A 13,743-nucleotide genomic window follows, 5' to 3' on the forward strand; every position below is an offset into this window, starting at 1 on the left:
GGGGTTAGGGGTTAGGGGTTAGGGGTTAGGGTTAGGGTTAGAAAAGGTTTATTTGGCCTACATATCCTGAGTCATAGTCTCTTGAGGGAAGCCAAAGCAGAAACCTGAAGGCAAGAACTGAAGCAGAAGCCAGCCATGCTACTTACTGGCTTGTTCCTCAGCTTTCTTAAACACCCAGGACCACCTGCCCAGGGATGGCACTGCTCACAGTGGGCTGGGCCTTTCCACGTCAATCATCAAGAAAATGTTCCTATAGGCCAATCAGATGGAAGCATTTTCTCAATTCATGTTCCCTCCTCTCTGATGACTCTGGCTCTTGTCAAGTTAACAAAACCTTAGCAGCCTAGGACAGGGCCAGAGTCACAGTCTTCTTTCCAGGGCACAGCCCAAGCAATCTCCCACGAGGCTCCACCTCTTAACATTTCTACCATTTCCCAATAACACAACAGAGGCTGAGGACCAAGCCTCTAGCACATGGACCTCTAGCAGATGTTCTACACCAGTGTAGCATGAGTGTTAGAAAAGATGCAGACCAGAAGTCATCCAGCTGCAAAGTGGTAGAGTCCTGAGTTCCACCCAGCTCAGACTGGCTGCCAACCCATGCCCTTCATCACCAGACCCGTTGTCATGGAGACCTAAACGTTCTAATTCTTTACATTCCATGGTTTGCTGGAAAAAAGTTTTGACATCTAGTAGTAATTTCTAAAACCAACAGACAGCATAATGAACTTTAAAATCAATTCTAAAAGATCAGGACTACTCAAATGTGAAAAATCCCATATTTAAGTAGAGAAAGTAAAAGAGAGATAGAACCTCAAAGGCTATTTTGAAAGAAAGTTGAGAGAATTTTTCAAGGACTTTTGAAGCCAACAAGAGGCTCTTTTGTTCTAGACTTAAATGTTTCTGTGAGAAATAAATCAAACGTGCTGGCAAACCCCCAAAAGTGTCAGTACCTTGTGCCCTCTTCAGAGCTTGCTCATTCATGTTCGTTTTTTCTGTAATGTGTATACATTTCTCTTACGTTGTTACTATTGGAACTATTTTCTGATTGGTAGCCATTTTCAGACTCATTCTAGTCATTTGCGGAGCATTGACTAGGAAAAAAAAGAAAATGATTCTGTGATGACAGGGTAAGAGTCAGGAGAAGGGAATAATTAAAGAGGATGGCTGGACATTAGTGAGAAAGCTTTGCGCCCAGATGGAAAACCAGAAACAAGGGAATTTAGTCTGGAAAGAAGAAAACATGCAAAGGCAAAGAGACTACTGGGAGCTTCGCTGCCCTCTGAAGCAAGGGATTGGACCTGGGAAGGAAGGAAGCCATAGTCCCAGCCATAGTCCCAGCCAAAGTCCCAGCCAAGAGAGAAAGGGCATTGGAGTTGGACATTATCATCCAGTGCAGTCGGTCATGGGTTGGGAGGCATCCTCTAGGCTGGACCTCTGAGGAGGAGTCTCTGGTTATAACACCCAAGCATCATTCTGCTGATGGTTCATTGTTGCTGTTGCCTCAAATCGGAATCAAGGCGTATCAAGTGTTACATCAATGCTAAGTGGATCTTGAAGCAAAAAGGTCAGAAATTGAAAATTCAACAACAGAAATTTGAGTAGTGTCTTGGGAAAATAACATAGGTTGATGTTATTTCCTCCTCGTGTGAAATGAGCCAATTCAAGCCAGATTAGAGTGTATATAAAGGCAGGTCTATTGGGAAACTGCTCTCAGGCCAGTTCACTGGTCCCAAGGAACAAGGTCAGAGGAGTTGCCATGAGGAAGGGGAGAAGAAAAAGAGAAAAGGAACCAGAGAGAGAAGTGGGACCAGAATATAGGAAAGAGCCTCTTAGGGCAGGGAAGCCCAGCGCCTGAGTTGGAAGTAGAGGGTGGGGTATCGCAGGAAGGGACTGAAGAATGCTGGGAAAACCTGAGGCCAGATCCACTTGGCATGTTAAATATGAACCACAGCTGCTTGTCCTGGGTTTGAATCCCAACAATTTAACAGATTGAAAATGATTTTTAAAAAGAATTTATAAGTAAGCTTCATCATAAATACATTTATTGAATTTCTCACTACATTTTTGTATCACCTTTCTTTTTCTTCTCCTAGGAGTCTTGCGAACAACAATCTCCAGACACTCCCAAAAGACATCTTCAAAGGCCTGGATTCTCTAACAAACGTGTAAGAGGACCTAAGAAATCGCTGACTGATTAACTTAAGATAATTAATGAGATCGGATATTGATGATTAGTATTCTTAATTGGCTTTAAAGTTAGAATGTTTTCATTGACATCGCTCTTCAATGTACACAGACTACATTAGACTCCTTTGTGATTTAGCATGGAAAGCGCTGTGTACGCAGTACCCAGGCATTACTCTGACAAAGTGTGCCTATCTTCAGGGGCAATCAGAAGGGTCACTGGGAGAGCCTGGAGAGGAGAGATCTCCACAACCACTTCAAGATCTCTTTTTTTTTTTTTCTCATGAAGTCCAGGAAGTAGGGCTACAAAGAAAAAACATCAAGGAGTCTGAGAAACTGACAGAGTAAGAGCGAAGGTTACACCCGTGGGTTGGTCAAGCTGCAGAAATGGAGCAGGAAGTGGGGGGAGGGAGTGGACTTTGTCTTTTCTCTCGTTAGCCTGAACAACAACTCTAGGCTTAATCCCTAGGAATTTGGCTTAAGCCCCGGGAAGGGAATGAACTTAATTACTTTTGACCCCTTTTCAAACAAAAGAGCTTTCAAACTTTGACTTTTAAGCCTCAGAGTGAAAGATCTTCGCAAGGAATTTGTATATTTTGCTGTAAGCAAAGCAACTTCTATAGCCCCAATCCCCCCAAAAGTAATTTAGTCTCCTTAAATGTCTTCCAGAACACTAGCAGGGCATTTAAATGTCATAAAGGACAACATAAATAAAGTAGAATATAGGAACACATGGGAAGATGTGTGAGAACATTTTTCTTAACTATCATTTACTTTGGTATAGAATATAGAAAGAGGAAATTAAATAAATATAAATGTACCATGGTGGAACCAATAGAGAAAGTAAATATAATAATACATGTATACACAGAGAGGATATATATCTATATCTATACTTACATCTATACCCATATCCCCAAAACAGCTTTTCCTAATAACAACAAATTCTGAGTTAAGAATTTCCTTCTAAGCCCAGAATTTAGCTTCAAGTCAAGAAGCTAATGCAAACCTTTCTTTGTTCTTTGCAGTGGCCCCTAGCTCCTCTATCATGCCTGCTTCCCCAATTCCTGAAAACTGGTTTGTTTCCAAGCAAGTGCCAGAATCAAGAAAGATCCTTGAGAGAGCTGACAGATCAGTTCTCTGCTCTGGCTTACCAGAGCCCAAAAGGCCTGATACTCTTGGGATGAGGTCACTTCTGGGAATGTTTTGAAAGTTAGACGATGCCCCATGGCTTACTTGGAATATAGTTCATGGTGGGGCTTCTTTCCCATCCTGTGTCAATGTCACACTTAAAATTTGACTCAGACTCCCCCAGAGAATCCCAGAATGAATGTAAGCCAAATCAAGAATCATTTTAGAAGTACAAGGATTCATGACGACTTGTCTTTTAGAGGATTTTCTGTTGATTTTTTTTTTAGATGAACATAAACTTTAAGAAATAGTTAAATACTCTTGTGTTTAAAATTATTTATGCTCTGCATAAAGAATGGGCAGCACCCATCTTATGAACTCTGTGTGTCCTGGAAAGAAGTGGAAAACTAGCACAGAAGCAGAGTAAACAGAGACCTTGGTGATCCAAGGCTGTGAGTGGAAATTTAAACTCTGCTATATAGCTTATTACAGGCACAGACTGTTGTAGGTATGTCTGCATTAACTCAGCTATGGTGAAGTCGTTTCTTATTAAAGTGGAATTTGTAGAACACAGAATAGGATCAGGATTAACTATGTCTATGATCAGAATTAACTATGTCTAAGAAGAAGAAAAGCCAGTGGCTCACTGGATTTAATTAAATATCATACAGCAATCACAGCAGTCTGTCCTGTCCTGTAGACCCAATAAGGTAGCTTGCTGGGCACTCCTAGCCGTGGGGGATGGTATGCTGTTAGTACAAATGAGACATTGCATTTTACGTTTTACATTTATTTACCTATGTATTAATTTATGTCCAAAGGATTGAGCTCTGACTTTTTTGTTTGTTTGTTTGTTTGTTTGTTTGTTTTGAGACAGGGTTTCTCTGTGTAGCCCTGGCTGTCCTGGAACTCATTCTGTAGACCAGGCTGGCTTCAAACTCAGAGGCCTGCCTCTGCCTCCCAAGTGCTGGGATTAAAGGCGTGTGCCACCACGCCCGGCGAGCTCTGACTTTTGAATAGGCTAAGCATATATGGCTACACTGAAGATCTTTAATATTTTAAGATTTAGATTGCATTTTTTATCATTTTATTATATTAGAAAATAATTACGTTTGGAACAACTTAAGGTATATGAACCTATTTTTGAACTATAAACTTTATGAACTCTAAACGCAGATCATGTATTTCTGATGCGAATTTAGCATCAAAATTGATATGTAAGCATAAACTATTCAGAGGATCTCAAAGATAATACAGAGAGAGAGAAAAAACAGAGTATTGATTAATCAATAGGTTATCTCAATAATGTTTATATTGATTACACATCTAGAGGATGAAATTTTGAGTGTATTAGAGTAAATAAAACTTTAAAATTAATGATACCTGTTTCTTTTTACATTCCTTTAGTGCCCCTGTTATCTGTGTTGAACTTGACTGCTTATTCAGTTTGGGCTCAGAAGGTGATCACAGAGCACCTTAAAGGCCACAAGATCCTAGTCACCTGTTTTTGTCTGGATTCAGTGGTGTCTTAGACTAGAAGAGCAGAGTCAATGAAAATAGCGTATGAGTCATATACATAAGTTGTACTTTTTTAACACTAAAAAAATGCAGGTTAATGCTGGAGTTGAGGTCATGTGTAGGTCATGACAGGACCCATGTACTGCAAATGCAGCAGAGGTTTCTGTTCCAGGGACCTAAGAGGAAACTCATTTAATTGTGATTGTAAGTTGAAGTGGCTAGTGGAATGGCTCGGCCACACCAATGCAACTGTGGAAGACATCTACTGTGAAGGCCCACCGGAATATAAGAAACGGAAAATCAATAGCCTCTCCCCCAAGGATTTTGACTGTATCATTACAGGTAATGTATTGAAAGCCATTTTATAGCAGAAAATTATTTAAAAGACTGCTTTTTTGGATGTATAAAAATTGATTTTTTTTAATTTGTTAAGAACCATCTGAGAAATTTAATGTGAGAAATATTATGAACCTTTAAAGCTCTACATGCTTAAAAATTGCAGAATTGTCACTTTATTATTTCTCTGAAATAAATATTTGACTTATGGGTATTTGGGATCGAGCCAAGTAGCGAGGTACTAGTATTAGCTTACATTTATTCATCTTCTTTTCCTATTTTTGCAGAATTTGCAAAGTCCCAAGACCTACCATATCAGTCACTGTCCATAGATACTTTTTCTTATTTGAATGATGAATATGTAGTCATTGCTCAGCCTTTTACTGGAAAATGCATTTTCCTGGAGTGGGACCATGTAGAGAAGACCTTCCGGAATTATGACAACATTACAGGTATGAAAAGCCGAACAATATTAACTAGAACACTAAACAGCTTTGACCAAGGGCAGCAAACACAGAGGAGCTTATGAAGAAATGCTTTGACTAGTCTTAGTGGTGTTAACCCAACTTTTTACTAAGCGACTTGAGATTGCCTGCTAAACTTTAACTAATCTTTAATTACTCTCCCTGTTTATAGGAATAGTATCTAACTCATGTGGTTGTTAGTAAGGAAATGTGATCATATACTTAAGAAACTTACCATAGGGGCTGGAGAGATACCTCAGTGGTTAAGAGCACTGGCTCCTCTTCCAGAGGTCCTGAGTTCAATTCCCAGCAACCACATGGTGATTTGCAACCATCTATAAGGAGTCCTATGCAGATAGAACACTCGTATACATAAAACAAATAAATATTAAAAAATAGAAAAGAGGTGAGATGGCTCAGCAGGTAAGAGCACCGACTGCTCTCCCAAAGGTCCTGAGTTCAAATCCCAGCAACCACATGGTGGCTCACCATGCCTTCTTCTGGAGTGTCTGAAGACAGCTACAATGTACTCATTTATAATAATAAATAAATGTTTAAAAAAAAATAGAAAAGAGCCAGGCGGTGGTGGCACACACCTTTAATCCCAGCACTTGGGAGGCAGATGCAGATGGATCTCTGAGTTCGAGGCCAGCCTGGTCTAAAGAGTTAGTTCCAGGACAGCCACGGCTACACAGAGAAACCCTGATTCAAAACAAACAAACAAACAAACAAACAAAAAAGAAGAAGAATAAAATAAAATAAACTGAGCCTGGTGGTACTCATGTGAGATCCCATCTCTTGGAAAGTGAGCAAGGCCCATGGGATCAGGAGGCTGAGCTCAGCTACATAATAAGAACCTATTTCAAACAAACGACAAACTGTTTTATGGGTTTTCCCAAAGCAAAGAGAGTACGGCTAGAGAGAAGGCTCGCTGAGTACAGAAGCCACTGCACAAACATGGAGAACTAAGTTTGGATCTCTAGCACCCTTGTAAAAAGCCACAGTGGCAGGCATCTCTCTGTAAGTTCTGCATTGGAGGACTCAGACAGGTAAAGCCTAAGTGCTCATTAGCTAGCCAATCTGGCCAAGTTAGTGAGCTCCCAGTTGAGTGAGACCCTCTCTCAAATCAGTGGAGAAGCATTTGAGGAAGATGCCCAACATTGACCTCTGACCTTCACACATGCACACATAGATGAGTGCATCCTCGATACACATATGTACAGATAACGTCCTACACACACACACACACATATACATGGGGGTGGGGGGAAGGTGGAAGCTTTTAAAAAAAATAAAAGGAAAGGGAAGAAAGTGGAAATAAGTCATTTCCTGTTTCTAGAAAGGAAACAAACACATAAATGAGAATGCATGATGCAAAAATATGTTTATCACTATAATTAAATCTGCTTGAATTGAAAGTAAATGAATTAAATAAGAAGACTATTTTAGATCAACTCTCAAACGCTGTTGATTTAACATTTTAAATAAGATGTTAATGTATTCCTTGAAACAAAAATCTCCCTCTTGGAGATTAATTATAAATATACCAGAGATTATGAGAAATCCTTCAGTGTGTAAACCTGTGGTCAATGCTTTCTCTTAATTTGTTCATAGATTCCACTTGTTCCCATGTGGGAGATCTCTTAAGTTTTGCTCCCATTTCAACAGTTTTTAAAATTGTAAAATATCAATCAAAACAGTTCTAAAAGCAATTGTTTTCTAACATCTTGAAACCTGCTCCTAAGAACACCCCAACCTCCTCATAATTGGGCAGGGTGCCACACCTTTGTAATCCTAGAACTCAGGAGACTGAAGCAAAAAGATTGTGAATTTAAGCCAGCTTGGGATATATAGTGAGACTCAGTACTTAGAAGACTTAGCACTAAACAAGATACAATTATAAGATTATAATCATAAATTAGATGTTGCCAGTGGTCATGAGCCCATCCATTATCAGGTATCCAAATAGTGCTTTTTTCAAGGAAGGTCATGCTTCTCTTTCTTCCTGATTTTCCAATGTGTAGCAGCCAGGTTCTGTGCTGTTTAACCTGAGATCTTCTGATGTGTACACGTGACACTGTTTGTTTCAGGATCTTGCTGTGTCATCGAGGCTGGCCTTGAACCCACAATGCTCCTGCTTCAGCCCAAGCATTAGGATTACACGCATGTGTCACCATGTTCAGCTTGCTCTGGATGGCACTGTAGACTAGAACTTGAAAGGAATGAGTCGTCTGCTTGTAGATTTTCAGAAGGCTTGCTTTAGTCAGGCTGGGTTATTTAAAAACATCAGAAATGTATTTCTCACAGATCTGGGAGCTAGAAAGTGCAACAGATTCAGTGTCTTGTGAGAACTTGCTTTCTACTTCAAAGATAGCCTCTTGTCTATAGATGCACAGGGCAACAGGAAGGACTAAAAAAATGTTAAAACAACTCTCGCAAACTCTTTTATGAGGACTTCATCGTCATGATTTAATCACTTCCTAGAGGTCTCAGGTCTTCATATTGTTCCACGGCGGATTACATTTCAAAACGAGTTTGGAGATTCGCACATATTCAAACCATGCAGATCACAAATAAAACATGATATGGTCCCTAGTTTCTCTACCATGGACAGGCATCACCTCCTGCCTGTGACATTATTTCTTTCAGAATACATATGTAGCTGAGGAATTCTTCTCAACACAAGCCCACCAAGCAGTCACAATCACTCGGTCAGTCACTATGGGCACCTGAGATGACATCTGATGGATTGATTCCCTGACGCATGCTAACCCTTATTGTGTAGAAAAGAGAACTGACCCCAGAGAAGTTGTCCTCCTCTGTAGGTTACATAGTAACTTTAGTTCTGAAAGAAGTCGCAAGTAGGGGCAGAACAATAGCTCAGCTGGCGACATGTTTGCTATTTCAGTGTGAGAATCTGAGTCTAATCCCCAGAACCCATTTAAAAAAAAAAAAACTGGGTGTGGTACTGTGCACCTGTAATCCCAGCATTGATGAGACAGAGACAGAAGGATCTCTGTGACTGTGGGCCAGCCAACCTATCCTAGTCAGGGAGCTCGATGTCCCAGTGAGAGACCCTACTTCCAAATCAAGATGGCAGCACTCGAGGAATGCCATCTGAGGTTTACCCCTAAGCTGCATGTGCACTCATACACACATGTATCTGTGCACACACATGCATCTATATGCACATGCACTCGCACAAATGCACATGCTCACACACATGCACACATGCATACATGGGGGTTGGGGCACACACAAGTCTCAATTTCTTTTTTCAGTTAGTAGAAAGATTTCCTGTAGGACTCCTTCCCTCAAAGCCCTAGAGCTAAAGTCAAAAAAAAAAAAAAAGTCTGGGGTTGACTTGCTCTGTAGATCTTTGGATTTCCAAGTGTTAAACTCCTTCTAGGAGTTAACACTGTCCTCATAAATGTCATACTCTTAGCTGACAGACAACAATGCAAGCCACTGGAGGACCCTTTCTTGTTATCTGAGGTTTCCCCTAAACGACTTGAAGGAGCAGTGCCCTCTTCCTCTTTCCCTTTTCACAAGGCTTCCTCTGCCTTTTTATTTTTCTCCTACAGCCAGTGTCCTAAAGCTCCAGGTCAACCTGGTCCTTACCGTAAATACTTTCAGGCCAACCTGGGATACAAAGCGAGACCTTGTCTAAATAAATCAATAAGCCAAAGACTCTGATAGGCCCATGTTTGAATCACAGATCTGTCTTTTGGTAGCAGAACTTAGTCCCTCTGCATCCATATGAGTTTGATCATCTAGAAAAAGAAAGATGAGCAGGCACGGTGGTGCACACATTTACTCTTAGCATTTGGGAAGACAAAGTTGGAGATACATGAGTCTGAGATATTCCAGCCTGGACACAACATAGGAAAACTCAGTCTCAAAAAAACAAACTAATACACACACATGTGTGTGCACATGAGTGCTTGAGCATGCACACACAAAGATAGAAAAGGGAAGATAGCATTTATCCCAAGGTTATTGGAATAATGTAATGTTTTGATAAAGTGTATGCTCAGAAACGGCAGTTTTTAATTACAATGAGAGAGATTAGATCAGGTATGTCAAGGAAAACAAGACTTTCTGCAAGGAGTGAGAGGAAAGAGTTCTGGTCATTTAAGAACATCCTAACTGTCTAGAGCAGGTTGGATGTAACACAACGTCATTGTTCGTAACAAGGCACCATGGGTGTAAATGCCCAGAGCCTAAGGTAAGGGTACTGCTACTTTAGCCTTGGCGATTGGTCCTGCCTAACAAGCCAAGGGAACCTCTCATTCTAGGCTGATTTCTATGGAAGTTTCCAACTCCAGCCTGTGCATTTACATCAGTGGTTCTCAATCTTCCTAATGCTGGGATCCTTTAATATAGTTCTTCATGTTGTGTGACCATTCAGACATAAAATTTTCTTTGCTACTTCATAACTGTAATTTTGCTATTGTTATGAATTGTAATATAAATATCTGTGTTTCCTGATGGTCTTAGGTGATCCCTGTGAAAGGTTTGTTTGGCCTCCCTTTCATAATCCATGGGTTGAGAACCACTGGTTTATATGTTCCAAAGAGGGTGGCCACACATCTAACATCTCATTTGTTTTTCCTCAGGCACGTCCACTGTGGTGTGTAAGCCTATAGTAATTGACACACAGCTCTATGTCATTGTGGCCCAGCTGTTTGGTGGCTCTCATATCTATAAGCGAGATGGCTTTGCAAACAAATTCATAAAAATCCAAGACATTGAAGTTCTCAAAATCCGAAAACCCAATGACATTGAAACATTCAAGATTGAGGACAACTGGTACTTTGTTGTTGCTGACAGTTCCAAAGCTGGGTTTACTACCATTTACAAATGGAACGGAAATGGATTCTACTCCCACCAATCCTTACATGCCTGGTACAGGGATACTGATGTGGAATACCTTGAAATAGCCAGACCACCACTGACCCTCAGAACACCTCATTTAATCCTGTCCAGTAGTTCTCAGCGCCCTGTTATTTACCAGTGGAGCAAAGCAACACAGTTATTCACTAACCAAACCGACATTCCCAACATGGAGGATGTGTATGCAGTGAAGCACTTCTCTGTGAAAGGTGATGTGTACATTTGCTTGACCAGATTCATCGGCGACTCCAAAGTCATGAAGTGGGGCGGCTCCTCATTCCAGGACATTCAGAGGATGCCATCTCGAGGATCCATGGTGTTCCAACCTCTTCAGATAAATAATTACCAATATGCAATTCTTGGAAGCGATTACTCCTTTACTCAAGTATATAACTGGGATGCAGAGAAAGCCAAATTTGTGAAGTTTCAGGAATTAAATGTTCAGGCACCCAGATCATTCACACACGTGTCCATTAATAAGCGTAATTTTCTCTTTGCTTCCAGTTTTAAGGGAAACACACAGATTTACAAACATGTCATAGTTGACTTAAGCGCATGAGACACCAAATTCCATGGCTGCCATCGGAAACTTTCTGCAGTGCGTGACCTGGATGAACTCAATGCATGATGACTCTTCTTATCACACTTGCAGATGAATACCTTTCAACATTGAGACTGCTAAAGCCAATCTTACCAGTATCACCATCCTTAACTGTCGTCCAGTGGTGTGGGAAGTTCCCTTTTATAAGACAAAGTTTCATTATGTAACTGTTCTTTGCAATGAAGATGTGTAAATAAGCGTTTAATGGTATCCGTTACTCCGAAAAAGAAATATTCATATGTACTTTTCCATTTATTTATTCACGTGTTCCAAAAACAACTGCCAAATAAAATGTTTACATTTTCTTTCATATCCCAAAGGTAATTATTTACAAGAGCTGTTTGATTCCTGTTGATTGTATGTTGAGGAAATAGTTTTATACACTAGGATTATATTTGGATCAAGGATTTATGGTATGAATATTGAGTAAAGATAAGACATGAAAATAATTTCCCATAATTTATAAACACCTTTATCTGGGTTCAATCCATGGATTTTGAATACTCAGAAGTCACGACTTTTAGGGACACTTAAAGATGAAAGGGTAACACCCTTCAATGAGAGGGACAGAGTGCCTATTATGTTAAGGCTAACCTGTAGTGAGAAGGAAGGCCATCTGTCCTACCTGATAGCCTGGGCTAAATACCACTCAGCCATTTTCTAGAGGAAATTTCAGATTTAGGATTGAATAGCTCCTGATCTGGGACTTTCTAAATATCTAACTCTAGAGTCACCTGACAGCTGGTAGATTGTAACTTATGTAGAGCACTCACCTCCAAACATGCTGGCTCTGGAGGTCTCTCTATCTGGCAGAGGACATTTTGCTTCTAGACACTGGATTTGCTGTGACTGACCTGCCACACAGTGCCTACAAGGCTCATGTTTGATTTTCTAGATTCTTGCTTCTGGATCACTTGAGTCATCGGGAGCTTAGCACAATGCCTGTTATGTACATAGTAGGCTCTCAAAAATTGCTTTTCAAAGGCTGAGGATGTAGTCTCATGGAAAAGTACTCACGTGGCATGTGTAAAACCTTGGGTTCAATCCCCAGCATAAGACGAAAGAGTTTGGGAGGAAAAACGAGTGACTCCTTCTCTTATAATAAACCCCACGGGTCCCTCTGACTCACCGAGTACTTACAGGTTACTTGTTCAGGATGCGGTGTGGTTGTGGGTAATTCATACAGGAGGAGGGTGCAGTGCTCGCCCTCTGTAGTCTTGGAAAAAGAATGGCAGCGGGTGAAATACACAAAAACATCTATAGATTAAGCAATGAGTGCAAAGAACCATCTGAAAATTCTAGATTTTTGACTATCATGATAATAATTAGAGCAACTTTGGAGAAGCTCTGCTCTTTGTTTGACTTAAAGGAGGTCTATAGGGAAGACACTGCGGGCACAAATTGGTTGTGTGTGCTGCCTTTAAGAAGGGCTTTAAGATTGCTATGTTCCCACTGGATGGAGGTGGGCAGACAGCAGTACCCTTTGCCCAGGACAAGTCTGGTAGCCCGAAGGGTCTCCATAATAATCACACAGTCTCCAAAGAAGCAACACTATTACCCATATAGAAAAGATATTAGATCTGGCTTCAGAGTAATAACGGAAAGGAAAGCTTAACTCCTGACCATTCGCTGGCCTTGCAACGCCTTTTCCTTTGTTCTAATAGGCAACATCCTATGCTGCTGGAGGACGCCTGCATTGTACAGTCTGGGTTGAAATCTAGCTCTGCCACGCACAGGCTTTGCAACAGGCAAGGTCTTAACCCACCTGAGCCTGCTTCTTCATTTGTAAAGACGGATAATAAAACCTACTTGTGAGAAGAGGAGTAAATGAGAAAACTTGTGAACGCCAGATGGTGTTTCCCAAATATAGCCCCTACCACACCTTGAACCCCCATGCCTGTGAGACCCAGTCCCAAATTCACTAAGAGTTAGCATCGAACTCACCTGAGTGGTTGGTGACTTGCTTTTAATACACTGAATTTGGTGAAAGTGAGAGCTTGGCTTCCATGCTAAGTCATAAAAACCATGAACTCTTTCTTGCCTTGCAAATTGGGACACTTGCCTGCAGAGCCCAGAACATCTACATAAGAAGTCTTACTAACCCAGAGGCCATTGTTCTCTGTTGAAAATCAAACCCCACGGGAGCAACCACCTCCTGGTGCTCTGGTCAACAGGCCCAGCTGGTGTTACAGCCAACAGCCATCATCAACCACCAGTCCTGTGAAGCCTACAGCGCCATACCCTGCAGTCAAGTTCCTACCCAACATCACACCTTCCCACCTAAAGGGCAGCCATTAAAGAGCAGCAAGCCATCCACAGTATCTCTGCCCAAATTCGTGACCCGGAATCTATGAGATCAATAAAGTGGTTGTTTTAAATGGATATGTTTGGGGTGATTTGTTATATATCCGCAGTCGTCAGAAGGTAAACGAAGCACATGGAGCAGAATGGCCTATGTGAACACTCCATACAATAGTTACCTGGTAGACTCCACCCCCGGCACATTACACACTTTTGGATCATAGTCTACCTTTTAAAGAGTAGCTACTTTTACTCAACGCCATTTCGGTATTCTTACCCTGTACCGAGCATTGTGCCCGAACACAGAGA

General features: G+C 41.0%; 1 protein-coding gene across 2 annotated transcripts in view; it reads left to right on the forward strand.

Moving 5' to 3' along the window:
* Lgi1 (leucine rich glioma inactivated 1) overlaps positions 1-13,512 on the forward strand; it is a 47,070-nt gene extending 33,558 nt beyond the window's left edge. Inside the window, exons 5-9 of one of the 2 annotated variants that reach the window (XR_004123583.1) lie at positions 2,097-2,168; positions 5,009-5,178; positions 5,460-5,624; positions 10,256-11,453; positions 12,798-13,512. Coding sequence is in view for 1 of the 2 variants with exons in the window: in XM_031390223.1 (XP_031246083.1) it covers positions 2,097-2,168; positions 5,009-5,178; positions 5,460-5,624; positions 10,256-11,091 (1,243 nt within the window). In the remaining variant the exon portion in view is untranslated. Of the gene's footprint in view, positions 1-2,096; positions 2,169-5,008; positions 5,179-5,459; positions 5,625-10,255 lie in introns of both variants that reach the window. The other variant, XM_031390223.1, reaches the window with a different exon arrangement.
* The last annotated feature ends 231 nt before the right edge of the window (positions 13,513-13,743 follow it).

This window comes from Mastomys coucha, unplaced genomic scaffold (genome assembly GCF_008632895.1).
Source record: "Mastomys coucha isolate ucsf_1 unplaced genomic scaffold, UCSF_Mcou_1 pScaffold21, whole genome shotgun sequence".
NCBI lineage: Eukaryota > Metazoa > Chordata > Mammalia > Rodentia > Muridae > Mastomys > Mastomys coucha.